We start from the raw sequence: 26,432 nt of genomic DNA, 5'->3' as shown, positions 1-26,432 counted from the left end.
GGAGATGCTTTGACCTTCCCATGAACAAGGTACAACTCCAATTCTGAGTAAATGTTATAGAATTTCTTTATTAGACAAAAATAGACTCTTTCCCCCCCTTTTCATGTGATCCCACTCTGATCTCTCTGCTCAGAGGGGGAGGCGGAGGAGGGCGTGCCTTGCTCCCCACACCTCTTCCCCCTCTCCCTGCCAGGCTGGGACCTGCAGCTGGGTGGAGCTGGCAGGCCCGCTTTCCCCTCTGGGCTGATGTTCTCTTCTCGTGCAGGTGGGGCTGTCCAGATCCCCTCCAGGGCTCAACCGCTCATGCCTCCTCACCCTTCACACACCCATCTCTGCCATCTGCTCACGTGCAAGGTCATCTCACAGGCCCATCCACTTGGCTTAGCAGGCTGGGGGCAGGGAAGGAGAGCAGTGTCCCAGGCTGATGCCCACTCCCCATTCCTAAGGGAGGGGCTGGCTCCTGGGTCTCCCGGGCCCAGGCCAGGGGAAGTGAGGACTGTGGGGTGCTGAGAGGTGCGCGGTGTTGAAGTGGGCTCTGAGCTTGTGGCCTTCCTTCACTTTCTCTGACCCAGTAGGACTTTGGTGATGAAGGTGACAATGGCGCCGGCAGGCTGATCTGGGTCAAGCTCTGCAAAGAGGTGGCACACGTTCTCCCAGGGACTTCCCGGCTTCTTGGCCACGAAACCAAAGATCCTAGGAGCACAGAGGCAGGGTGGGGAGGGGGCTCAGCATGCCTTCCACAAAGGACTGCAAAGCCAGGGGTGGGGAGGAAGGCAGCGCCTCTGTCCCGGGGAGGGAAGAGATGCACCCGTGGGGAGGCTTACTTGGAGGTGGTCCCGTCGGGGTTGGTCCATCTGCAGAAAAAGAAGAACCGTGACGGAATGCACCCAGGGTCTGCCTACCAGAGGAGGAGGGCTGGGGCAGGGGACTTTCTGGTCTGGGGGAACCTGATGGGAGCGTGGGGCTATGGGAGCAAAGAAAGGGTCGAGAGGGAGGCTCACCTCCGGTCCTGAGGATCAGTGCTGCAGAAGGTGATGCTGTTCACTGGATAATGGCGGCGAAAGAAGAGCCTGCAAGGAGGATCGTGGGGAAAGTCACAACCGGAACCGGGGGTCCCTAGGGTCCCCCAGGGGCTGGGCGCACACACTCACTTCCTTTGGTTGTCCGTCAGCGTAATGCCCTGGGCTGAGACCTTGAAGTGGACGATGGCTGGGGTTGGCCGGGGGCTGCAGCCCAGAGCTGCAGAGCTGGCCCGGGCCACCGCTTGGGGGCCCGTCAGTGACTCTGTCTCCACTGAGGTCAGGTAGAGCACACTGCAGGCTATGAGGGCAAGAGAGGGCTGCAGGGGAGCGCCGGCTCTGCCAGCACCCAAGTCTGTCTTCCCCTATCGCCCCACACCGCCGGCTCTTTCTTGCGCCTTCCCCAGCTAGTGCTGCTCAAAATTCATTAGAATCCGGGTCACTTGTTAAAAAGGCAGATTCTGCAACTCTGCCAGATCTACAGTCGGAAATGCTCGAAAGAGGCCTGACAATCTGCATTCTAACAAGCCTCCCTCCAAAGATTTTCACGTTCATGAATTTGAGGTCCTAGACTGAGGACCCCGTTTCCCACCCCCACTGCAAATATAGGGGCCCACCCACCTCAGGGCCTTTCGGTGCCCCGTGCCTGCACACGTAGGACCCCACTTTGCACCCAGGGAGAGAAGGGAGGGAGAGGTCCTACCGGCACCCTGACGTAGGAGGTCGGCTGCTGTGCTCATGTTGGCCGGCACTGGGGTCTCTGGAGTCTCCTCTAGAGGATCTGGGGGCAATGAGGGCCAACAGGGATGCTCAGCAGGGAGTCACGTTCCCTAGGAGCTGGAGAACTCTGTTGTCCCAAGGGAAGGCAGGCTGGGAGCCAGGACCTGGGGACGCTGCCTTGGGCTGCAGCGGGTGAGGAGAGGCGGGAGGGCAGATCACAAGCACCCACCTTTGCTGGGGATGCGCAGGCAGCAGGGCAGGGACAGTGGGGAGATGGAGTGCTGGGACACCAGGGCCGAAAGGCTGCCTGCAGGGGGAGGTGACAGAAGCCCTGAGGTGCCCACAGGTATCCCCCCCTCCCCAGCTCTCCCTCCACCCTCCTGAGACCCCCTTGGCCCCTTCGCCTCACCAAAGTAGGGCTCACTGGGACAGCCTTTGATCTTCACCCCTTTGGGCCCAGTCTCAATGAGAAAATGACGGACCAGCTGTTCCAAGGGGTCCCCTGAGGGGAGGGGAGGAGGCCGGGTGGAGAGGAGAGAAGAAATAGACTTTATCAGATTCCAGATTCCAGTTTTCTCCTGTGCTGGGATTCTTTCCAGCACCGGAGAGGTCACTTCCTGCCTCTCCCCACCAAGAAGTGGCATGGCCTACCCTGCCTTGTCTTGTCTCTGGTGCCTTCCCCCCACTCCACTCCCCTTCTCCCCCAGGTGTGGGCATTCTTTACCTTTCCAGGGTTGGGCGCTGGGTGGAGGTGTGGCCACTTTGAGGGCCAGCCCGTAGGCTCCTTGGAATGAATGACTGTCCCTGATCAGGAAGGCCCCAGGGTCCTTGTCCTTCAGCAGAGCAATGGCTGGGGGGAGGTGGGAGAAGTTTTCACAGTGGTGGATTGAGCCCCACGTAGCCCCTCTCTACCTCTGCTACCCAAGCTCCCTAGGCCTTTCACCCCAACAGCCGTGGTGTTTTGGGGCACCTGGGGATGGAACTTCAGAGTTAAAAGGGTATTGACAGTGTTGAATTGAAACCTCCGTGGGCCCAGAGCCCAGAACCACCTGCTAGTGAGAGACTGCCTGGGGTAGACCTGCTGAGACAGGGAGGAGGCACCAGGGGTGTTAACTGAAGGATGGGTCCTTAAGCCAAGACAGAGCCCCAGAGGGGCCATAAAACGGGAGGGGTGGGGCAGGCTGCCTTCTCACCTTGGTCACGGGACAGGTGTGGTTTGTACCAGAACTTGGATGTATCCTGGACGAACTTGACATTGCTCTGGCTCTCTTGCATAGGGGGCTCTAGGACAGGGAGGGACCGAGCTTGGCCCCAGTGCTTCCCAGTGCCTGTGCCATGCCCCTCCTTGGCAGACAGGGTTCTCCCAAGGGGGCCCCACCCTCCCCAAGGCCTTTATACCTGGGGGTTGGGGGACATTATCCGGGAGCAGAGGTGCAAAGGTGACATGGTGACTGGTGCCTCTGGCTGGTGGTGATGCCTGCTCTGGGCCCCAGGGTCCTGGCTGTTGCCCAGGTCCCAGCAAATGGCGTTTCTCGGGAAGTGGGGGCTGGGTGGGGCCGTTGACGTCATAGGATGCAGCCAGGGGGAAGGCAGGCGTGGGTGAGCTCTGAGGCGGCTCTGGGCTGGCCACAAGCCAGGGCATCTGGGTAGGCACAGGGGTGAGGGGGGACCCATCCGGGCTATCTGGGGGGTCTCGAAGTCCCTGCCAGGGGGCATGGCGGAGGCCAGGCAGTGTGGTGGGCACAGGGCCCCTCGGACTGGCGCTGTCTGAGCGGCTCCCCGGGCTCTTCTCCTGAGGCCAGTCCTTGGGTGAGCTGGGCGGGGAGGTGGGGGAGAAGGGGCCTGGGGCTGGAAGCTCAAGCCCGCTTCTCGCTGGCAGCTCGGGAGCCTTTTCAGCGCTTCCCTGGGGAACGGACGGCAAAGCCTCGCCAGGACTTAGTCTCTGAGTGGGCACCAAGGTGGGGGACGTGGTGTCCTGCCGTCGGGTGCTGCAGTTTGGGAGGGCGGGCAGGTGGTCAGTACATTGGTAGGGCTGCAGAGCCCCTGTGTGAGCTGCCCCCACCCCCAGCTTCAGTGCCCGAACAGCCCCGGTCCCTCTGTATACCTTTCCTTGCCCTGGACTGGGCTGCTGGTATGCAGGGGCGTGGAGGGACCAGACAGCTCAGAAGAGGCACTGCACTGAGCATCACAGGGAGACCGAGGCAGGGTGCTGTGCCCGCTGGGGCCCTCCCTCCAGGATGCTGGCTCAGGTGATTCTGTAGGGAAGGTGGGAGAAGGGGCCGTGAGCCGGAAAAGTCCCTTTTGTCTGTCTTAGCTCTTTCTCATTCTGCACCTTCCCCCACCATCTTCCAGAACCCTCCTCTTCCCCGGGCACTCCCCACCCCAGTGCCCTCACCTGCAGATGCCAAGGCTCCTGCGGGGGCCAGGTGCCCAGGCACGGGGTACCTGTCCCCTCCCTCCTCTGCAGGGATCTCGTAGCTCAGCTTCCTGGATTGTGGGTAGGGCGGGCTGCCCGGGGAAATGGAGCCAGCCCGTGGGGAGTGGGCACCGGAACTGGAATACCCTCTGCCCTCACCTGGAGAGCCACAGCTATGAGGCACCCGGCCATATGCTGGGCAGTAACTGGGAACGGCTCCTCCATAGCCATATGTCACCAGGGCAGGATACCCTGGATGCCCATACCTGCCTTCAGGGCACAGGGCGTAGGAGCAGCCCTCATGCCCTTCCTCGCCTGCCTTGGGTGGCTTCAGGCAGCTGTAGTCGGGCATCGGGGCGTGGTGATGCCCGCAAGCAGGCACCAGCAGGGGCAGTGGGTGCCCGGACCGCACCGGGTGCAGGAGAGCCTTGCCAGCCTCGCCCGCCCACCCCTCTCCAGCCTCCCTCTCCAGCCTCAGCCCATATAGGGCTGCAGTGGGCAGCGCCAGCTTCTCCTCACAGGCAGGGCAGGAGCACAGGGCAGGCATCCCAGGGTCCTCCACGATCACCACCTCCCGGTAGCCTGGGGAACGGTAGCCGAAGTCCCCGTTGGCTGGTTTCCCCAGCTCAGGGGGGTAGGGATACGGCCCCTCAGACAGGGATCGGCAGAGGCGCCTCTTCTCTACAGAGGCCTCGGCATAGCCCTGGGGGTGCCCCTCGTAGCCCCCATAGGCCAGCCGCCGCCTGTCCAGGGTTCCCTCTGGTCGGTAGTAGCCCCCATTGGGGACCCCGCAGGGCTCCCGGTAGCCCTGGCGGCAGGAGCAGTGGCGGCTGAGGCTGGGTCTGTGGCCTGAATACACTCCGAGGTGGGGGCCTCCGCCCACCGGCGGCTGCTCTTCGTCATCCAGGATGGCCGTCTCGCGCCCGGCTCCCCGGCCCCCACCGGCCACTCCACAGCCTCCCAGGAGGCGGTCTAGCTCCTGTCGTTCCGCAGCCGTTGGGGGTGGCCGGCCAGGGGACTCGGCAGCCGGCTCCGTGGTCAGTGTGGATGAATGGCCGGAGTCGCTGCTGACAGAGAGCATGGGGGGTGGAGGCGGCTCTGGAGAGGGCGCCGGTGGGCTCTGGCGGGGGGCCCGCTGCACCTGGGCGTAAGGACTGCCATCCAGGGGTCCCCGGGTGTGTGTCGGGGAGCCTGAGTGGGGACAGGACCAGGGAGGGAGGGCAAGCAGAAAGAAAGGAGAGAGAGGGAGTCAAAGAGAGGGAACAGTACAGGGGACTCCACTTCAGGGGTGTCCCTCGGGAGGGGGATCTGCCTGGGAGGAAGGAGTGTGCCCCTGAAACCTCCACCTCCCACCGCCCCTGGGCCTGCCCCACACACCGTCCACGCTGTCCTCGTGGTGCTGATTGAAGTTCTCGTAGGAGTCCCAGCGCACGGCAGGCTCTGCCGTGTTGTAGTCAACAGAGACCGAGGGGTCGTTCCGTGGGGTGTTGCCTGTGGAACGGGCCGCCCAGGTGTTGAGAAACGGGCAGACAGCCTTTACCCCTGACCCAAGGCTTGGCTCTTACCTTTGATCTTTTCAGGGCTGGAGGAGAAGACGAACTCCACCGAGGCTTGGAAGGGGAACCTCTCATCTGCGGGGAGTGGCCGTGAGGAGCCGGGCCCCTGCCCACCCTCACCTGGGCTCCAGCCCCCACATCCGTCTCCAACTCACCAGCCCAGGCCTCGTCCAGCTGGTCCTTGGGGAAGGTGAGCCGTGGTCCGTGGATGGTGCACGTGTGGAACTGGACTCGGAACACGAGGGTCCGGTCTGTCCCCCGGCCACCCTTGTGATAGCAGGTCACCTGGATGAGGGAAGGGAGACTAGGGGTCAGGCCCTCCTGTCCACTTGCATCTCCTCTGTGCTTCCGCCCTGGGGACTGTCTGGCCGCAGCTCTGCCCGGGCCTCAACCTCAAGGTGGCCCCTCCCCCCATCTAGGGGACTAACTTTCCACCCTCCAATCTGCCTTGAATTGATGAGTCCCCAGAGACTGTGCAGCAGGCAGGATACACCACCACCCCTTGGACCCCTGCCCCTTCCCAGGATGGTCCCCTCACCATGACATCGCCTTTGAGGAGGAGGGCTGGCTCCAGGCTGATGCAGAGCTGTTGTGGCCCAGGGCCTGCAACGTGACTGAGGAAGGAAGGACGAGGCACAGGCTGAGTCAGAGGCACTCGGGCTGGGGTGGGGAGCTATGAAGAGTCTGGAGGGACTTGGGAGATTGGAGTCCGAGCCCTGAGCGAGAGACCTTTAGCCTGAACATCAGCCTCTCCGACCGTAAAATGGATTCCATGATGGCCAACGTTTTTAGGTGCAGTGGCAGGAACCGGAGGACCCTGTGTCTGGGGAGGCTGGAGGAACAGGAATGTGGGCAGCAGGGGCCTGGGAAGAGAGCACTCACTAGATTCCAGATGTGTAGACGAGCTGCATGGACTGGTAGATCTTGAGGAAGGGCTGGAAGCCTGGAGGGACAGGAAGGAGAAGGCATGTGGGGCTTGCTGAATGGAGGGGGTGGGGACGGCCCTCCTTGTGGAGCACACCCCAGGCAGACTCACCTGTGCCAGGTTCAAAGGCTGGCAGCACGGGCACAAGCACATAGTGCAGGAAGAGAGGGCTGCTGTTCATTCTGATGGAGCCGGACAGGAGGCCGCTGAAGTAGCTGATATATCTGGGAGGGGGTGTGTCAGAACATAAGCCCCTTCCTCTGGAGGCCCCTTTGTATCATTTCAGCCATGCTCACCACCACCCGCCTCCCCCCCACTTGGAAAGCCTGCCCTTCTTAGCACTTCCCTCACATCTTCCAGCTCACCAGAAAGTTCTTCCTTGCATCTAACCTCAATCCTTCTTGCTGTCCCAAAGGTTTGTACTTGCTGGCCCCTCTGGCTAGAATGCTCTTCCCCCAGATCTCTGCTTCCCGTCACAGAGATGGGTTCTGACTGTCCCGCAAGTCTCTCTTTACCACAAGCTCCATGAGAGCAAGGACCGTGTTTGTTCTGAATTCTCAGCACCTGACAGTGCCTGGTACACAGAAGGCGCTCCATTAAGGTATGCTGTATGAGCGAGAGAATCTCGGTCTTGGCAGCCATGGAGGGAGCCTGCTCCTCCAACCCATCCCTACCCGGGCTGCTCACCGGCGCTGGGAGGGCTGCAGCTCCGCGGCCACCTTGTCCTCACAGAACTTCCTCATGGTAAGCGTAGCCAATGCCTGGTCCGCCCTGGGGACAGCAGGACCAGAGTGGGGGATTAGGGGCTGGTATCAAAGCTGGCCTCTCAACCCTAAGCCCCAGGATAGGGAGGAGACGTGTGATCCCCCCCAAGGCTAGAGGAAGCCCAGAGTGGTGGTGAAGAGGACTAGAAACCCCACAGACAGTCACTTTACTAGTTGTTGGGCCTCAGGCAAGTGCTCCCTGAGTTTTAGTTTCCTCCTCTGTAAAATGGGGAAATAAGACCATGCTATAGGTTGGGTTTTTGGCTCCCCAAAAGATATGTACCTCTGAATGTGATCTTATTTGGAAATAGGGTCGCTGCAGATGGAATTAGTTAAGATGTTATACTGGAGGAGGAATGAGCCCTTAATCCAATATGATTGGTGTCCTTAGAAGAAGAGAAGAGACAGACAGACAGACACACACACACACAGGAAGAAAGCCATGTGACGACCAAGGCAGAGAGTGGAGTGACGCAGCTGCAGGCTAAGGAACATCAGGGACTGCTGGTCACCACCAGAAGCTAGAAAGAGGTAAGGAAGGGCTCTACCCAGAGTCTCCACGGGAGTGCAGTGCTGCTGACACTTCAATTTTAGACTCCCAGCCTCCAGAACGGAGATAACACATTTATGTTGTCTCTAGCCACTTAGTTTGTGATACGTTGTTACAGCAGCCCTAGGAAACTGATAAAAATCCTCTGCTGGGAACGGTGGAGGAGGTACAAGCGAGAAAAAGGAGGTGGAAAGGCCAAGTTTATGGTAAATGGCTCTCCGAACACAGAGGCGGGCTTCCAGGGAGAAGGGCTCATCTCGGCCAACTGGGGGAGGCAGGTCACTGGGGAGGGGCCAGTCAGGGGTCAGGGAGTCTCACCCTGCAGAGATCTTGCTGTAGTGCATGTAGGCAGAGACGATGACCCCGAGCTTGCCCTTGCTCCCCTGAGGGTAGAAAGATAGGGATGCAGGGCCTGCTGAGGCCTCAGGCTGAGGTCACCCCGGCCTTGTGAACCCCAGGTCCCAGCTCACCTTGCAGTACAGTACAACCACGTGCTGTGGGTCAGCACTGAGCCACGTCTCCATGGCTTTGCAGATGGAACACAGCTTGTCCAGGGGGGGCGCATGCAGCTCAGGCCAACCGAAGTCCTGGACCTGGGGGGGGGGGCGCAGGGGTACAACTGAGGGTGGGGGCCACAAGCAAAGAGACATGGGTGGGGATGGGAAAGGGACCAGGTGTAGGGGTCGGTGGGGGCCAACCAAAGACAAGAGACTGTTGGTTGTCCACGACAGGCTCAACACTTTCCTCATGGGTACAATGGGGTTGATACCCGCTGCACCATGCTTTGGAGTGTCTCAAGTAAGAAGTCACCTGGGAAGGTGCCAACTGCTACTATTAATAAGGAGGAGCTGGGGGCTCGTTGGGGTGGGAGTTGAGTTTAATGGCTTTAATCCCCTCCTACCTTGGGGTTTAGGCGGGTCAGGTCATGTCTTTTCTCTGAAAGGTTGAAGAGCTGCAAGTAAAGAGGGGACTTTAGACGGAAGTGACCTTGGGCAGCGGGCGGCGAGGCGCGGTACCCTGCTGCGACCCTAAGCAGTCTTTCTCCCGAACGAGGACGGCGCTAAGGCCCGGCCTAGCTACGACCGCCCAGCGGGGGCGTTCCCTATCGGCTCCGGCGGCCCCGAGGCCCCGCCCCCTAGGCCGGCGCCTCCGCGAGTATGTTGTCAGGCAGCAGCTCCGCCCACCTGGGCCTCCCAGTCCTCTCATTGGCTGACTGCGGAAGGCCCCGCCCTCACCAGGTACTTGTCGCGGTGCTTGGATTGCAGCACGTGAGCCAGCTCGCGCAGGTGGCCCCGGTGTCGCTGCTCGTCGGGCCGCGCGGGGAAGGCGGCAGCCAGGATCCGCTCCGTCACGTAAGTGAGGTCCAAGTCCCAGCGGCGCTCCATAAGCGGGTCCAGGCTGAAGCTCCTGGGGAGGGGGCAAAGTCTGCGTCAGGCACGAGGGCGAGGCTCCGGGGGCAGATGGGAGGGGAGGGCGAGGCCTCGGGGTCCCGAGGGTAGGTGGGGCCGCTCGGGGGCGGGGTGGGGGGCTGCCTAGGAGAGCTTTGCCGGGGCGGGGGGGTGCGGCGCTGCGCCGGGCTGAGGTATGGGACCACCCCGGCGCCCTCACTTACCTGGGCAGAGTGTTGCGCTGCTTTGAGTGGTTTAGAGACTTGGTGGATCCCTGGTGGATGAGATGAGACGGTGCACATCTCTTTGGGTGCCCCCCACTCTAGGCTCCCCGCTCCAGAGTCCCGTGAACTTTCGTTCTCGCAAGATACCTAGGTCCGTACTCCCAGAGCTACCTGCTTCCGCCCCCTCCGCCAGCATCACTTACCAGGTGCTCTATGCGCCTCACGGGGGCCGTGTTTCTCCGCTAGAGGGAGACGGAGGAGGAAAAGGGGGCGGTTAGGGCGGGGGTAGGGACCAGTCTGCGCCTGGGGATGGTGGAGAGGGCACGCCGGCCTTCCTGTGGGGGCTGCACCGGGCCAAGGGAGAGGAGTCCTAACCCCCAGCAGGCCCAAGGGCAAGAAGATCAGAGGGCTCATTTTTTTCCTGTCTCTCAGGATGACCGGCACCCACAGCAGTCCATTCAAGCTAACCTCCTGGGGGCCCTCTCTGTGGCCACCAGAACTTTGGACACCTCAGCCAGGTTCCTTGCCACTCCCACCCCATCTCAGAGCACACTCACCAGCTCCGCCGGAGGCAAAGCCTGACAGGACGAAGTCACCTGGAAGGAGACCCGAGTGAGGGGCTGAGCTCCTGCTGAAATGGGGTCTCCTGGGCTTGACGATGGGGCTACCCCTCAGCTTCAGCGAGAAGGTGGAGGGGCTGTCAGCAGATGGGCACACACTCCAGCTGAGGTTCCTCTATTTAAGGGAGCCTCCCCTCTGGCCTCTCTGGTCCCCCACCCCTAGGCCCCCCACTTGTTGCTCTTGGCTCCCAGCCCCCTGCCCACACAGACCCCCATTCATCCAGCTGCGGGGCAGGAGTTATATATAGAGCCATGTAGGCAGGCCATGGCCAGGGACGGACACTGGCCTCTTTCACCGGGAGACCCCGCCCCTGGGCACACAGCTCCCCCAGGCCAACTCCAAGGCCCTGGGACCCCCCGCACTGCAGGAGGAGGACGAGGGAACCTCCTCAGAGATGGGGCTGCCTCAGGTCCCCACTGGACAGTGGTGCTATCTACAGCTTGTACCTTCCGCCCGGCCTTTCCAGGGCCCAGGATGAGACCCACCCAGGCATCCTGAGGACCCTTCCCCAGAGGGAAGGCACAGCCCATCCGGCTACCCAGTCTTTGAAATCCTGCTCCCCCACCCACCCACCCCACCCTTCCTCGTCCTCATTCTCCTCCTCTTCCCCACCCCCATCCTCTCGCCAGCTGCAGCCTGGGCACAGCACCAAGACAAACCCTGTCTCCTGTCCACCCGCCTGGGCCAGCCCTCCAGGGGGTGGAGTAGGGTGGTTCTTAAAGGGCCCAGTACAGCACCCTCTCCCACTCCGGCAGGGGTTCCCCCATGATGAGAGGGGCTGCGGTTGATGCCGATGTGGCTGGAGAAGCCTGTTTCAGAGGAAGAGACTCTAGTCCTCCACCCCCAGTCAAGTACCCACCTTTGCTTCACATTTTCTGTGTGTTGCCACCTTGCAAACTAGAGAGGGATGGTGGGGAGAAGAGAGGGGTTAGCAGGCACGTACTGGGGTAGCCCTCCCCCATCTCCCCAACCCCTGGAACCAGATCCTGGGGCTTCCAAGACTGTTGAGATGGAATGGGGGAGCAGGGGCAGAGTTCAAGGGAAGTGTCAGGCAGCGGGGTAGTACGCTCAGGCCAGGGAGGGAGGGGGCAAGGGCTAATGTTCCAGGGTGACTGGGGGTGAGGGGGGAGGGAGGGAAGTCCCCATCACAGGTCCACTGGGGAGGCGATGGAGAGGACTGGGTCTCCTGGGTTGGGGCGGGAGTGTCCGTCATGGGGACAAGGGCTGTTTGGAGGGGAGGCAGCTCCCCGTGACGGACACCCTCTTGGTTCCCATGCTGTCCAGGGGGCAGCGTGCACATTACGGTTTAAACTCTTTGTGAGTCTACCCGCTGGAGTTGTGCACACAATGGTGCTGGGTTAGAGGCTCTCAGGGTCACAGGACAGGCACCTCACCTCTGCACGAGACGCCAGTTCCATCGATGGTCACCTTACACACTGCACAGACTGGTGGTTTCTTCCGGAAGACCTTCTCCCGGAAGCTGTGTGGCTCGGCTTTCCTAGGCTAGGGACGGAAGGACACACAGGCAGAGGTGTCAGTTCTCAGTGGACCCATCTCTGGGATTAGCTGGGGTCTTAGCACTGCCCTGGTTTCTTTCTCCTCCATCCTGATAAAGCCCCTAAACTCCTAAGACACACTTGGTCACAGCTGTTTCTTGGCTTTTATGGGGCCTGTCCTTGATGGTGTGTGGAATCTGCCCCCTTGCATCACCCCAGACGGGTCACCTCCTCTCTGAGGGTCACCTCCTCTCTGAGGGTCACTCGGGACCCTCGTATGGTGTGTGAAACCCTCGCGGTCACTGCCACACCAGGTGCTAGAGCTTTCCTCCTGATCTGGGAGGTGGGGGGGTGCTCTCTGACTTTCTTCTATGAGGGCTCCCCATTTCTCCTCCCATTTTGCCTTCCCCAGATGGAGGTCCCTGTGGAGAGTGAGCAGGAGGGGGTCCAGAAATGAACGTAGAATGTCAGTCACGCAGCACCCAGACTGACCTGGCGGGGAGTGGCCTGAGCCAGTCCTACTCCCCTGGCTCCCGCTGTCCCCGTGCTCCAGACAGCTGACATGCCCTCCTCCCCCTACTGTCAGAACAACATGTTTACTCATTGTGCATTGAGGCGGCAGGCAGCAATTGTGTAAGGAGGGGGTGGTAATGCTGGAGAGACAGGCAGACAGAGGCATGACATTGGGGGAAATGTTCAGCTGCCTTGCTACTTCTGGATGTAGTGAGCACCCTGTCACTTGAGGTTCAAGTGGGATTCCAGCATGGAATGGGGGAAGGGGTGGGCTAGATGCCCTGTTGGGCCTCTCCCCACCCAGAGTGCAGTGAGGCAGGGATGCCCCGTTATGGCCCTCATCCCCCTCCCTCCCACTGTGGGTTCACTCCACTCATCTTCTGTCCATATGCCTCCTCTCCCTTCTACCCATTTTTCTCTTCCCTCAAGTGTTCAAGCTCCCCCCCCATAATATTATCTCATGTTGCCCTGAGCTGCTTCTTTTGGGGTATGGCTGATAAAATATGGGGAAATGGAGTCATAGGCATCCAGGCCCCCCATCCTGGGGACCCAGGCAGCACTTTTGGTCTCTTGGCTGTCCCCCAAGAACCTGGATTAAACCCAACCTGAACTCTTATGGGCCAGCCTTGCTGGACCCGTTAGGAAACTTGGGTGCATTCTGACATTAACGGCATGCACTGATGATGTCAGGGGAAAGTCCCAGTGTCTAAAGCACTTCTGAGACCTGGCCACCCCTCTCCCTTCGCCACCTCCACCCCATTTCTCCCAAACTTCTGAGCTCAGGGAAGGGGCCTGATCTCGGCCCTGCCCTGGGGCTCCCCAGTAGTACCTGGAAAAGTCCTACAATGAAGTATACCTGAATGCAGGTTTAGGGGGCCAGGATCCCCAGGGTTGGCCTGAATTAGAGTAGGGAAGTTGGAGGAGGGAAAGTGGACACCAGGTTCTGCTTTAATCCAAACTTCTGCTGCTCACACCACAGCTCTGGCTATTCCAAAGGGGCATAGTAGTGAGGGGATTCGGGGCAAGGGGAAAAGGTTCTGGCCTGAGTCCTGGTCCCCTCCCCCACTGCCCACCCCTCCCCCCCTGCCCCTCCTCTGCCCAGCCAGCGGGCACTCCTACCCTGCTGGTGGCCCGGCTGCTGTCCCTCCTCCCCAGGGCTCTGAGCAGCCTCTCCACGGGGCCGCTGGACTTCATGATGTCCGGGCGGCTGGCTGGGGTGCCGACTGCGGGCCTGAACAATGCTGGGGCCCGGCCCGGGGCTTCCTGGAAGCGGCCTGGCGGAGGCAGCCGCTTCCCCTGGGTGGAGGGTAGGCTGTCTGGCTGGTGTGAGGAGAAGCCCGGCCCTGGAAGTGGAGGGGAGTGCAGGCGGGAAAGGGGCAGGTCGCTGCTCCAGGAAGTGGGGGGGGGGGGGGGAGGGAGGATGTGGGGGAGGCCAGGAGATCAGATTCCCAGGATCTACCCTGCTGGGAGTGTCAGCCCAGGATCTTTTGCCCCCCAGCCCCTTGCTGTGGAGCTGCCCCTTGCCCAGGGGATCCACCCTATCCAGGGATCTGCAAGGATCCTGAGATCCAGCCCCCAGTGGAGTGGGGTGGGGGCAGGGTGGGAATTTAGGTCTCCTGCAGGGCTCAAGGGCCAGTGGGGAACACTGTGTCCCAGGCCAGGCCAGGCCAGTCTCCCAGCCTGAACTCTCAGGTTCTCAGGGGACTTCTGGTGGGGAGGAAGGGGGAGCTGGGACTCACTACCCCAGCCAGCTCAGAATCGGGGTGCATCCTGAGGGGCCGGGGAAAATAGGACTGAGGGCCAGCTTCCTGCCTCAGTTTCACTGGTTGTGAAGTACAGGAAAAGGAAAGCACTCACTGCTTCTCTCCTGCCGCCCCCATACGCACTGGAAGGCCTGCTTCCAGCCACAAGATTGTTCTGCCCACAGGAGTGAGCCATTCTCCTGCTCCAGCCCAAGGCATTTGAGGCTCTTCTCCTGAGAGCACCCCACCCGCTCTGCTCCTGACAGTCATCCCCTCTGTCCCCCCATTCCATGGCTTGTTCGTGCTAGACCTCCCAGTCCCTAGCCCCTCTTTCCAGCCCTGCTGTGTAGGCCCTTCACCCAGACCCTAGGGCTGGGCCCTATGCCCCCTGCCCCCCAAAGCCTGAGTACTACCTTCATGGCTCTCCTAGCTCTGCTCTGCTTCCTCAGCAGCTGTCCCAGGTCCTAAGGACTGGACAGGCCCCCCCCCCCCCCCCAACACATACTCCACCCCCCTCTGTGGGCCTCCTACCTCCCTCCTGGGAACATGGCCAACTTCCTGTCCCAAGAGTCAAGGGAAGGAGGTGGACTGGAGCCTTGGAAGTGGGGGGTGGGGGGGCAGTAATCTTCCAAAAATAAATGGGGTTAAGGGCCAGGGGTCCTCAGCCCCAAGCCTTGGACAGCAGCCCTTTGACCGGCTGGAGCTGTCACTTGAAAGAATGCGCAAATATGCCTCCCCTCATTTGCATGGTATTTACTGAATGTACCGGTGCTCAGCCTTCTCCCACTTGGTCCTTAGACCTCCCTCTCCCTCCTTCAGGCCCAAGGGACTGGTCTAATCCTGCCTTCTCTGGGATGAGCCCCCTTAGGAGAGCCCACTCAGGACACTTCTTTGGACTTGCCTGGCATGGGCCTGGCCTGAGGCTTTGCCCTTGAAGATTTAACTCTCCTTCCAAGTCAGGAAGTCTGTCCCCGGGGTACCTTGGCCAGAGGGAGGTATCTCCGTGGCCAGGCTTGGGCCCCTAGCGTGTAACTGGAGAGGGGGCACTGGCTCTGCAACCCACTCCTATCCCACCAACCCTGGCTGGGTCCCAGGACATTCCAGGCCCCTGGCCAGTGTGGGCAACTGGGCCCGGCCTGGTCCAGTTCAGAGCCTTGCTGTAGGAGAAGCACTATGGTGGGTGTGTGGGTTGGGGTGCCTTTTCTCTGCCCCTTCGTGCCCCTTCAGCATGCTTCTTTCTACACCTGCTGCCTCCACAGGGGCTGAAAAGTCCCCTCACCTGGTAGTTCCTTCGTGGGGGACTCATTAACCCGTGTTGGGTGGCCAGGGAAGAATGCCTTTGAGTCTCTCCCCACTCTGTGGGGGGCACCTCTGTAGTGAGATGGAGAGGGGGGAAACAGGCTTGAGAGGAAAAGGCGCTCACCAGGGCAGGGCTGGGAAGGCATGGCCAGACCCCGGTAGGACCCTCACCCTACTCCTGCCTGGAACATTCCAGAGCCTGTCAGTCTCTCCCCCAGCCTGGCCCCCTCTCACTCCGAAGCCTTGGGTTTGTTTGGAGAAACCCCTCCACCCACACTCCCCCTTCCTGGAAAATAGCTGTGGTTGGATGAGAGGCTGGGAGCCCAGCCGCGGAGGAGGGGTGAGGCCCGGAGAAGGAGAGAGGGAGAGGCGGGATATATGAGTGTGCCCTGAGGGAGCTAGAGAATTGAGGGGAGAAGCAGAAGGGGGGCGGACGAGTGGGGCTGGAAAAGCGAAATGGGCCTCAGTGTCCCAGAAGTGAAGTAGAAAAAGAAAACCCTCGCGACACACGCTCCCGGGGCCGGGCCGGCAGTTCCCACCCAGGTCCGGGGCCCCGCGTGTGGGGGCAACGTGCGCCCCGTGGCGGCGAGTGCGCCGGAGACGCGCGAGGGCGGGACGGCCGTGTGACCGCGGGCCCCGCCCCGCCCCCTGCTCCCTTTCCCGGCTTCCCGCGGCCCCCGGCCCCGGCCCCAGTCCCCCACCGCCCCCCACCCCGGCGGCCGCCCCGCGCCCCAGCGCCTCCGGGCGGCCCCGCGCCCCCTGGCGACCGGCCCCGGCCCCGCCCGGCCGCCGTGACGCACAGGCCGCCGCCCTCCCGCCCCGCGCCGCGCGGCCACTCACCTGCGGGGGGCGCCCGGCGGGGCGGGGGCGCGCCGGGGCGGGGCAGCAGCAGGGGGAGCCCCCGGACCGGCCCATCCTGCCGGGCCCGCGCCGAGCGGCCGCGGAGGAGGCGGAGGAGGCGGGAGCGGGCGCCGCGCTCGCCCGGGCTCCCTCCCGCGCCCGCCGCGCCCCGCGCCCGCCCTCGCTCCCTCCCGCGCTGCTCTCCTCCCTCCTTCCCGGCTCCAATCCCCACGTTCCCCCGCTCCCCGCCCCTCGGCCTCCTCCTTCTCCCTCTCGTCGTCCCCACCTTCTCCTGCGGGCCCACGCTCCCCGGGGCGAGGAGGGACGCGGAGACTGGCGGAGGGGCGCTCGGGGACAGGAAGAGACCGGGATGGGGAGAGTGTGAGGAGGCGGACGCGCAGGACGCAGAGCCGAGAAACCCTCCGAGCCCCGGGGAGACTAACCGGCAGGACAGAGCAAGAAGCAAAACAAAACACAGGAACCAGACAGACGTAGAAGAAAAGCGGCCATGGGTCCAGAAGGCGTTAGAAACAGCCTCTCATCCGCCCCCTCCGCGGGGAGTATTTGGGATTGAGCCTGACCCCAAAGTCAGGACCCACCTACTCAAGGGGCGCCAGATTCAGACAAAGATACCTGCTGCCCCCTGTGTCCCCAGTCGCTGGACACTCTTCCCTAGTCCTCTGCCACAGGGGAGACGTCTAGGCCACCTCTTGTCTCCAAAGGACTCGAAGCTGAGGACCTCCACATCAAGTTCAAGCTCCCACCCCCTAAGCAGCTCCAGTCAGCCCATCATCCATCGCTCTGCTTTGGAACTGGACCTGGACCGTCATTCCCACTCCCTGACTCTGCTTATAAAGAAAGTCCTCCCCCCTCCTATATAACTCAAGTCACAGGTTTCCCAGTGGAGATGGAAGTTCATTCAGTCTGTGGTCTAATCTCATTCCCTTCTTTTCCAGGGTCGGGATCTGATACTGGTTAGAAACTAATGGGCCCTGGGGGTGATTTGAGTTGGGTCACCCTGGAGGAGAAGATAGAGGGAAGGGATGTCTTTTCAGAAACTGAATCCACTCCCATTCTCAGATTCACCAGTGTTCTCTAGTATTGAGTACTTCCTGGAACTCCCTCCTGCCCTCCCTCACCCTCCCCACTGAATTTTCCATGATGAAAACTGGTGTGTGTTGGGGGTGTGGATTCTGAGAAGCCAGTGCCCAGGGCTCAATGTCCAGTGCCTGCTCAAGGCAGCCGGTACCACCAGCTGCAAAGCCCTCTGTCCCTCCCTGTCTCAACTCCCAACTGGGTCGTCTCTGCTCATCTTGCCTTTGGCAAAGGCTGGGAAGTCTGGTTCTGATTCCAATCTGGCGGCTGGGGGAAGAGGCACGGTGACAATGCGGTCCCTCAGAGACTGGCATTTGGAAGGGGTGGGTGTGGCTGGGACTGGGGAGCCTAGAGCTTACTGCTCTTGGCTGAGTTGGTGTCCAGTAGGTCGTCTCAATCTCAGAGGTTAGAGCAGTGGGAACTGCTGGGAGCTGGAGGGAGGGCTGGGGGGGGGGTTGGAATGGGGTGCAGGAGGGAAGAGGTGGGGAGGCACTGGGAGGAGGGGAGAGGCAGGAGTTTTGGGTAAGCCCCAAGGAGAGTGACCGGGATCAGAGGCTAGCGGGAAGGGGGCAGGGTTGAAGGTCAGTGTGTGTATTTTGGTTAAGATTTGATTATGTAACCGAGACACATGAGGCATGAAAATTTGCTCATTTCTTTGGAGTCTTAGCTAGTTTTTTAAAAATCGTGTCCTTTCCAGAGTTCATTAGGGTCTTTGGCTGGGTGCCTGGGATGCCTGCCGAAGGGGGTTAGTAGGTTCTATTTTTTTTTTTTTTTTTTTTAAGTAATCTCTACACCCTGCGTAGGGCTCGAACTCACTACCTTGAGATCAAGAGTTGCATGCTCTTCCTACTGAGCTAGCCAGATACCCCAAGTTCTAATGTTTAAAGGTACCAAGGAGAGACTGGTGCTCAGAGAAGAGGCACCTGATTGGATCCCAGAGAGGTAGGCAGGGCTTCAGCCTCACACTCATGCTGGTGTGGTTGTCCCTATGAGGAACTTTTGAGGTTTCAAGGAATTGGGAGAGTCATAAGATGGGCAGCTGAACTTTCAGCTCAGACTTGATTCCTGCTGTCAACCTGGGGACCAGGGGCTGAGGGGGCTGCAGGAGGGAAGCTGATGAGGAAGGCTGAGAGTGAAAAATTATCCACAGGAGGTGGCTTGCTGGGAGTGCTGTAAACACGGGTGGCATATGGAGCCAGCCAGACATTCTGACTACCAGTTCAGAGCAACAGAAGCTTCAGAAGGGAGAGGAAAGGGAGAAGGAAGACAGGATGATGTTAGCAAAGGTGAAACAGCATTTCAGGAACAGTATCATGACCCCTTCTGACCCCTCCCTCCATGCAGGTTTTCTTACCTTGACTATGCAGAGGGCAGCCCATCTTGGGACTGAAGGCTGGACCCCCTCTTCCAAGGTCTGGGGTGATCCCATGCCTGCGACTGAGTGTGCTCAGATCCTTGGGGTGGGAGGGCTTTGAGGGGCATGGGCTATCCTGGCGGGGAGAGCACTGGGTCAGGAGGCTTTGAGTGGAGGGTTTGGGCACTGGGAACCAGGAAGAGCGGGGGAAGGGGCAGAGCTCACTCCAGAGGCGGATCTGCTGGCCAGGACAGAGGACAGAGGGTGTATTGTCCAACCGGGAGGTTGCTGCAGCTGGGTGTGGAGCAGCACAGCACAGCTCGCCTCTTCCAAACTCCTTTCTGGGGAGGCGGGAGGGTGAGGGAAGTCGAGTCCCCCCTTCACTTGTGGCCCTGGGGGCTATGACGGTTGCCAGGAAACAAGGTTTTATTTGAGAAATAATGCTTCCCAGGAGCAGATGTGTAGCTCTCCCACTTCCTGAGAAACCAGATGCTGTGAGCTTGCTTAGCACTTTAGGGGACGCCTTTGGCACTAACTGGGACCCTCACTGCCTTGGGATCCAGAGCCTGGTGCTTGATTCTGTTTAGGAGAATCTAAGCTACGTGGACTTAACTCAGGATCCGAGCAGCCTAGAAGTGACCCTTGTAAAGTCGGATGCTATACCTGTACCCTTCTGGTCATTCAAGATTTACGGCAGGTTGACAGGGCGCACCGGTCCTGGGATCTACTTCTGAAGATGGGGGTTGTACCAGCGCCTACCTTTCCCTTGGATTTCAAGTACCCTCTTGGGACACAGTACAGGGAGCTCCTTCTTTACCCTTCCTGTGCCCAACCAACATGAATCTCTCTGAAGTTAGCCTTTCCCACTCGTATTCTTTTATTTTTTGAGGTGGGGAGAGGAGGGAGAGAGCGTGCCAGCTGGGGAGGGGCAGAGAGAGGAGAGAATCCCAAGCAGGCTCTGTGCTCCACCCCACAAACCATGAGATCATGAACTGAGCCGAAAGCCGGACTGGGCCACCCAGGCGCCCCTAGTCTCCTTTCCATCGTCACTTACCCAGCCTCTGGCGAGTGGCTGGAAATGAGGGCTTGGAGAAAGTGGCAGACCGATGTGGGCAGTGGAGGTGGGTTCCACAGGCAGCCTGGGCAGCGGCCTGTTTCCTTCCCACCTAAAAGCTTCCTTTCCCACACGGAAAGCTGAGTCAGCACAGCATGCTGAGCCTCTTACCCCTCCACATCTGAAGAGATCAGTGCACCGTCAAGAACCACAACTGCAGTTGCTGCGATGGGCCTAGGAAAGCCACTTGTGTAGCTGGGCTCCCGTGCCAGCAACCCCCCCTGCCCAATCTTCCCCCAAATTGTTGACTGAGCTTTCCTGGGCTTTCCCTGCTTCACCCCATTGTGACCTTAAGGATTCTCTGCCACGGTCCTCTTTCCTGCCTTGCAACACGGAACAGCCCATCTCTAGCCATTTGGAAACTTCCCACCGCCATCTGGGGCCTCCGTTGTAACCCAGACCAGCTCATCAACAAGAACCCAGCCTGCCTGTGCCACGTAGCACGGAATGTGGAGGCAGTGCCTCTGCAGACTGCTGAGTGGAGGGTGGAGGCGCGGCCTCCAGGCGATGAAGTAGGAAATGGACTGCAGGTACTTTTAAATATTAAAGGTTACCACCAGGCCAAAATGCTGGAGGGGAGTGGATGCTAATTCCCAGTTCCTGGGCCTCAGTAAAGATTCCCCTGGTAACCCCACCCCTAGCCCAGGACAGTCTCTAACGCCCAGAGGACTTCAGAGACAGGGGTGGGGAGCCTGTAAAGGCACAGGAGTGGAGTATATGGTCAAAAGAATTTCAGCATTGAAGTGAACTTTAAAGATCAGATTTATTTGGAGAAAACAAACAAAAAAAACCCCACAACCCAAAGGATGGGATTTTACATCTCAAGACATCTCCCAGGTATTAAGTCTACAGATTACAAATCATTTTCATAGAAGATATTTTGTACAAATTTTACACGTATTAAGGAGCGGGACATAACCCGTTTCTGTTATAACGGGGACAGGAGAGGGGAATGGGAAAAAAAAAAAAGTTTTGGAGACAACTATTTGGAAGTAGACCTGTAGAGGGCAAACCCTACTTTTTCATCACCTACAGCAAATGGTTTGTTTTTTTCAACCAAAAAAAAAAAAAAACCAAAAAACAAAAAAACCCCAACCAAACAAACCCAAAAAACAAACCCCTTTCAGCCTTGGGTATCTCTAAAAGCCACTTCCCAGCTACTGGCCAATCCAAGCCAATTATTTAGTTACTTCACTTGGTAAGCCTCTTTATGTCCACTGGTTAAACGATTCATTCATTATGCCCACTGCTGCAGCACTCCTAAACCAAAAGGTCTGCGTGGCCAGACAGGGTCTAATCTAGGACCGATGGGTGAAGGGCTTGTGAACGAGAGACTGAGATCACCCCGAAGGATGCCGTCTACCAGGCTGACGGTACAAAGGTGCACATAAAAGCAGGCAAGTTAAGCTATTGTGTTGCAAGAGAAACCAGGACCTTGTCACACAGTTCTCTCCATTATCATTTATTCTCTCAAGGGAAGCTAAAAAAACAAAAACAAAACAACAAAGAAACACAAACCCACCAAAAAACCACACATTGGTTGAGGCCACATTATCAATCCAAACATTGGTGTGGGATTTCAATGGAGAGAAGGAAACTTGTAAAAACAAAAAAAGCCCCAATCAAGGTCATAAGAACGGCTCACAATTTGACCCTATTTATCCACCCTCACTCACCACCTAAGACCGTTAATTCTATAATCTTCTGAGGTGTAAAAGGAGTCAAAGAAGTAGGAGCAGGAATGGAGGAGGGAAGAAGTGAGAGTCAAAAGACATGAAGGAGCCAAGATTTGCTTGAGAAAAGCAGTGATTCCTCATTAGCTTCTGCTCCCTGGGGCGGGTCTAGAATGCCTAGATCAGGTCTGTGATTTAAATAGAAGCTGCTTTCTGGGAGGTGACAGCAAAAAGTAGCATTAAGATCAGAAGCCCAGGACGAGAGTCTACATTTTTAAAGCTTCAAGATTTCAGCAGAATGTAGATGGATGTGAACTTTCAGGAAGGATGGCGTTTAAGGAAGGGCAAAACCAGGACATACAAGACTTGGGAATTCCCATGACCCGTAAGTGCTTCCTGCTCCAGGAAGTAACCACTTGGCGTTTACTGGAGGTCATACCATTTCCCCTTATTACTGGTGCAAAATAATCCATCACCTCCCCGCAGCTTCTTTTCAAACCACAACTTTTCCCACTTATTTTGGTCACTGAGCAGTCCTTATTCTTTTGTGGCCTATAGACTCACTCTCCACTACCCCCCTGGGGGGTAAAAATGAAGGAATTCCCCCTAGGCTGGCCCCAGTAACTCAGAATTAAGAGGGGCTGGCAGCCTCCTGGAGACTAAAAAACAACTTGAGAGACTAAGCCTACCTTTCCGAGGATGGAAAATTTATTCAGGTAATGCTTGAGAATTCATATGTGCCACAATAGGATATTAAGAATGAAAAGATAGAACTCTCACTCTTCCTTAAACCTGTCCTACTGCCCAACCAGATCCAGACGCTGCATCACTGTCACTGCCATTTTGCTAAATGGAGGCCCCCAGGCACTAATCACACAGGCAACTGCATGTGTCGTAAAAATGCACAACTTTTCCATTAAAAGCTGTACGTCTCTTTCTCTCTGGCTACATTGGCGATTCTCCAGTTAGTTCAATACTTTAAAGGCTGCAGCAGCATGCAAAAGAATTTCATTTCATTTTGTTTTTTTGTTTTTTGTTTTTTTAAAAAAAAGTTAAGAAAGGTCTCCAGGAGATGGTGAGTTTTATTGTCTGGATAGAGGTTTGATTTGCTCTCGAATGTTCCAGGGTGGAGAGACTAGGAGAAAGCACAGGATGCAGAGGTCTATTCGGTGTAATCTTCTCCCTCGTTCTCATCTTCGCCATCAACGGAGAGAGCAGCATACTTGCTTGCAGAACTGAACTTCTGGAATAGACGAGTGAGAAAATCACCAAAGCCTTGAACTCGCACATCAAAACTCAAGAAACAGGACAATGATACTTGGGCAAAAGGGAGGGGCCAGGTCAGGCCCACCTCCTTGTTCATTAGCATTTTCCGCTGGCCAGGAGTAGCTAGGGAGGCTAGGCCAGAGGCCCAGGTGTTCTTACAGGAGACCTCCACCTCCTTTTATCTTGGAGAGGGAGTAAGAGTAGTGAGACTGCAAGGCAGAAAACTGGAAAAAACTAAGTTTCTTTTACAATTTCAAACAAGCAACGATGCCTGATTGACAATTTCCAACCACTCGGATTCCAGCCCCAAGCATAAAGGAGTTCAACGGCAAACGTGAGCTGAGAGAAATCTATTAGCATCTAACACTTACGGAAGCTGGATTTTCTTCAGGTTTCTTTGGCTCAGGTGCAGATCGGGAGTCTTGATCCTTTTTGCCATCTTTCCTGCAGAGATGTAAGTGTAAAACCATGTCTTTAGGAGAGGACTCTCTCAACACCCACAAGCAGGTGGGAGGCACTGAACGGGCCCCTCCAGCCAACAGTGCTTGCTATCTGGACATTTTGCTTCCAGATCCTTGGAACTGTTAATTGTCCACACTGGTTGACTTTCCTTTGTTTACCATAGGAGATATGGCAACACTTGGAGAACCAAGAACTTCTTAACTACAGGGACACATGTATCCAGCATCAGATGACAGATTACAAATGGCAAGAGAGAACACGCATACCTATCTGACTCCTTCCAGTGGTCTTTGTTCCCTCCGTCTCCTGGACCACGGCTGGAGTTCCCACTTTGGCCTTTTGGGACACTCACCCCATCTACTTTGTTTTCATCTGTTTGTGTGAAGATGCAAAAATAAATTGAAGGCAAGTAAAATATTAAGTACTGTCCCTCTCCTAAGTTTCCTTTCAGCTGCAGAAAAGTGTGCCCATGTGCACTGAAGGAAACTCAACCTCACCCCAACCCAGATTTCTCTCCTAAACCCTTCTTTCCACATTCCTTTCGCCCCCAAATAAGACCCACTAAAAAATTCCACTTTAGGGTTACGCCATCATGAAGAGCAAACTGGAAATAAGGACTATGACGCTGTTGTAGTGACCTTGGCCTTGCAGATGGTGACATTTCTAATCTGGACTGAGCATGTTAATTTCCTTCCGATTCTTTTTTTCCCCTTTCAAAGAAATGTTCTACCAGGAAAGGGCAGGACTCCATGCTTTTTCCAAAGAGACCACTTTTGCCCTCTACTGGCAAGAAAAGGCAGACAATCTAAGAACCTTTAATACAAAAACAGGTGCAAAATTACACTTAAGTTCAATTATTTAGGGACTCCTTTATCTTTATAGGCTTTTTATTTAGGCCTCTTATCTATGTGAAAAACCAACTTCCTTTTGGTCTTACCTTTCCTTGCTGGTCCTTCCTCAGATGGTTGAGCCGGAACTACTTTCCCCCCACCACTGGAAGGAAAACATGTAATCAAGTTTATCAGTCTTAGGGAAAGAACCGGTAAGAAACTTATAAAGTAGTAAGCTTTACAGAGAACCAAAAATACAGACTTAACACTGTGGAACATTAAAGTATAGAAAAGACAACAATGAAAGCAATTATATGAACACTCACTAAGTACCATGTCCTGTAGAATCATCACGATCACACAAGGTGAATACAATTCTCTATTTTACACATGAGGATCCTAAGACTTAGGGAAGTGAATCGACCCCCAAAGCCACGCTGCCAAACGTGGTTGCAGCAGGTTCTGATGACCAGGTTGCAGGTTTCAAGCAGCCAAAGTGATGCCAACCAGTTATCAAAACTCTAGAAAGCTGAACAATTAGCTTTAATGAGCCAGCTCCAGCACACCACTGAATTTGAATTGAGAGCAAAGAGCATAACTTAAAAGCTGCTATGTAAGGCACTTTGTTTTTCTTTATAATTTTTTAAAATCCCTGAGCTGAATCCAAGTGTCAGTGGCTCAACTGACTGGGCTGCCCAGATACCGCATCCAGGGCACTTTCTACCATGATACCACAATGTTTAAGATTCTACAGCTAAGCAGCTGCTGTGCTTCTAAGCGGACTCACCTTGTAGGGGACTGCTGCTCTGTGTCTGAGCTCTGAGATCGAGCAGGAGGGTTAGAACTTCGCTTCACCCAAGCATTCTCCTTTGGTGGAGGGGCTGGCATTACCTTTAGAGGTTGTTCAGGTTTGGGAGGCTTAGAAGTTGGAGAGTGACAGTCTTCCTCCTTATTGAGTGTTTCATTTTCTAGAGACTTCTCACTCTCTCTCCTTCGTGCATCTGTTAAGTCAGAGTAGGAAGGTTAAATTATTGAGAAAAATTATTATACAACCATCTATTACAATCAGACAGAATAGAAAATGGTCCACACCCAAGTTTACTGTTTTTCATCATTATTCTTAAATATAGACCCCATCCAACTCCCAACAGATAAGTTATCCCCGAACTAGTGGTTACCAAATGTTACTCTGAGAAAATGTTTTACGGATGCAAGAAAAATAGGAAATACAACAGCTTCTCAAGGACAGCCACCTCCTTTCCTAGGAACTAGTACTCTTTACTTCGGGATTATAGCCTTGCTACGTTTTGTGTTAAAATGTTTGTACTTGGAGAAGGATACACAAACATGTGTGAAGAGGACCCTGATGCAGCCTCAAATCCACATACATAGAACAAAATGGGATATACATTTATGAAAAACAAAACCTACATTATGTTTTTTTTCTTCTTAAAGGCACTAAATATCTCCTCAAAACTAAAAGTTCATTTTGTTAGATTCTTCCTACATTAAGTGCAATCTCCTCAGGAGGTATATAATCAACCCAACCACCATACTCCCACCTCGCTACAAAGAGAGGCATTATTGTCCTGTCACTAAAAGGCTACTCCAGTATGAATGTTTGACAGAAAACTTCTGCAACACTTGGCTGAGGTGATTTGGAAATTCATCTTTGAGCCATACTTTGAAGTGCTCAAGCACAAATCAGTTTGGAGGTGAGAGGAGAAAACAAAAAAACACTGGCTCACAGTAATAAGGTAAGGGAGGTGTTATAATTGAACTGCTGTTTCCAAAACACTAAACATATGTGTGACGAATCAATAACAATAAATTCAAGGCAGGAAGGAAGGATGAAGAGCAGAAGATCATTGCTTGAGACACTGCTCCGGTCGCACAGGACATCCAAAAAGGCTGGCCCTGGGAGCAGCTCAGAGAGAGCTGTAGGACTGTGACTGCTCTAAGTAAAGGAAAACTCTGGAATGTCCGCAAAAGGAAGAGAAAATCCAGCAGTCAAGTATACTCTTTAGTGGAAGCTTATTAAACAGGTCACCTACGTCGCTTCTGGCACCTATTTCTCAGATTTTTCAAACCATGAGATGTGACACTCCAATCAATCTATGCTAACCCAAATAAAATGTCCATGACTGAATTTAACACCCCAAAGGCTCTGCACAGTTTGGTTATGGCTACTTTATGGAAAAGGGCGATAACATGATACCCACCCTGGTCTGACTTACTTCTGCCAGATGTGGCTGAGGTCCCAGTCTGTGATGACTCACTTCCTGTCCTGGACCGTTCCCGTTCCTGAGTTTCTTCACTTCGCCAGCTTGGGTGTCTGTATAAAGAGATTAAAAAAAACAAAACAAAACATATGTCCAGCTAAATGAAGGCCATCATGGACCCGTGCTGCCCCTTCAAGAACCATCACTTATTGATATTTTATCATGCTTGCTTTACTTGTGGGTGCGTGTGTGCATCTTGTCTCTCAAACCATCTGAAAGCTGCAGACATGAAGATACTCTGGCTCTAAATACTCCAGCAAGCACCAACTAGGGTTAAGAACAT

At 56.4% G+C, this 26,432-nt stretch overlaps 2 protein-coding genes and 1 long non-coding RNA gene across 8 annotated transcripts in view; 1 reads left to right on the top strand and 2 right to left on the bottom strand.

The window, feature by feature from the left end:
* Nucleotides 1–48: 48 nt before the first annotated feature.
* TNS2 (tensin 2) lies at nt 49–18,720 on the bottom strand. 4 transcript variants are annotated; one of them, XM_006933723.5, is made up of 29 exons: nt 18,523–18,720; nt 11,578–11,686; nt 11,043–11,080; nt 10,120–10,158; nt 9,766–9,804; nt 9,563–9,612; nt 9,186–9,357; nt 8,852–8,902; nt 8,421–8,543; nt 8,269–8,333; nt 7,324–7,407; nt 6,748–6,860; nt 6,594–6,654; nt 6,250–6,325; nt 5,867–5,996; nt 5,721–5,786; nt 5,533–5,646; nt 4,135–5,346; nt 3,844–3,994; nt 3,138–3,727; nt 2,933–3,022; nt 2,464–2,589; nt 2,149–2,241; nt 1,969–2,046; nt 1,723–1,800; nt 1,152–1,320; nt 1,002–1,070; nt 825–854; nt 49–693 (listed from the first exon to the last, which is right to left on the bottom strand). In XM_006933723.5, exons 1-29 carry the CDS (start codon nt 18,595–18,597, stop codon nt 555–557), a joined length of 4,230 nt encoding a protein of 1,409 aa, XP_006933785.1. In that variant the 5' UTR covers nt 18,598–18,720; the 3' UTR covers nt 49–554. The 4 variants fall into 4 exon arrangements, with proteins under 4 accessions (XP_006933785.1, XP_006933787.2, XP_003988798.1 ...); XM_006933725.4 differs by lacking the exon at nt 18,523–18,720 and adding an exon at nt 16,074–16,212; XM_003988749.6 differs by lacking the exon at nt 18,523–18,720 and adding an exon at nt 13,312–13,554.
* LOC123386601 lies at nt 9,192–23,458 on the top strand. The gene is made up of 2 exons (XR_006600724.1): nt 9,192–9,302; nt 23,201–23,458. It is a non-coding gene; the product is annotated as an uncharacterized LOC123386601 (long non-coding RNA).
* EIF4B (eukaryotic translation initiation factor 4B) overlaps nt 20,381–26,432 on the bottom strand; it is a 30,062-nt gene continuing 24,010 nt past the window's right edge. For 2 of the 3 annotated variants that reach the window (XM_003988747.4, XM_045061846.1), the window contains exons 10-15: nt 26,105–26,202; nt 24,655–24,868; nt 23,975–24,030; nt 23,304–23,409; nt 22,947–23,019; nt 20,381–22,552 (exon numbers count right to left, since the gene is read on the bottom strand). In XM_003988747.4, the coding sequence (XP_003988796.1) occupies nt 22,472–22,552; nt 22,947–23,019; nt 23,304–23,409; nt 23,975–24,030; nt 24,655–24,868; nt 26,105–26,202 (628 nt within the window). In that variant the 3' untranslated portion in view covers nt 20,381–22,471. Of the gene's footprint in view, nt 22,553–22,946; nt 23,020–23,303; nt 23,410–23,974; nt 24,031–24,654; nt 24,869–26,089; nt 26,203–26,432 lie in introns of all 3 variants that reach the window. The other variant, XM_006933722.3, reaches the window with a different exon arrangement.

This window comes from Felis catus, chromosome B4, assembly GCF_018350175.1.
Source record: "Felis catus isolate Fca126 chromosome B4, F.catus_Fca126_mat1.0, whole genome shotgun sequence".
Classification (NCBI taxonomy): Eukaryota; Metazoa; Chordata; class Mammalia; order Carnivora; family Felidae; genus Felis; species Felis catus.
This window is presented reverse-complemented; position numbering and strand designations above follow the sequence as displayed.

Bases quoted from the DNA above. Each gene is read 5' to 3' on its own strand.
- TNS2 (XM_006933723.5), bottom strand. From the start codon at position 18,597: ATGGGATCACCCCAGACCTTGGAAGAGGGGGTCCAGCCTTCAGTCCCA. The intron at 3,995-4,134 runs GTGAGGGCACTG...CCTTCCCTACAG, and splicing joins AGGAGCCTTGGCATCTGCAG to AATCACCTGAGCCAGCATCC. The intron at 1,071-1,151 runs GTGAGTGTGTGC...TCCTCCTTGCAG, and splicing joins CTGACGGACAACCAAAGGAA to GCTCTTCTTTCGCCGCCATT.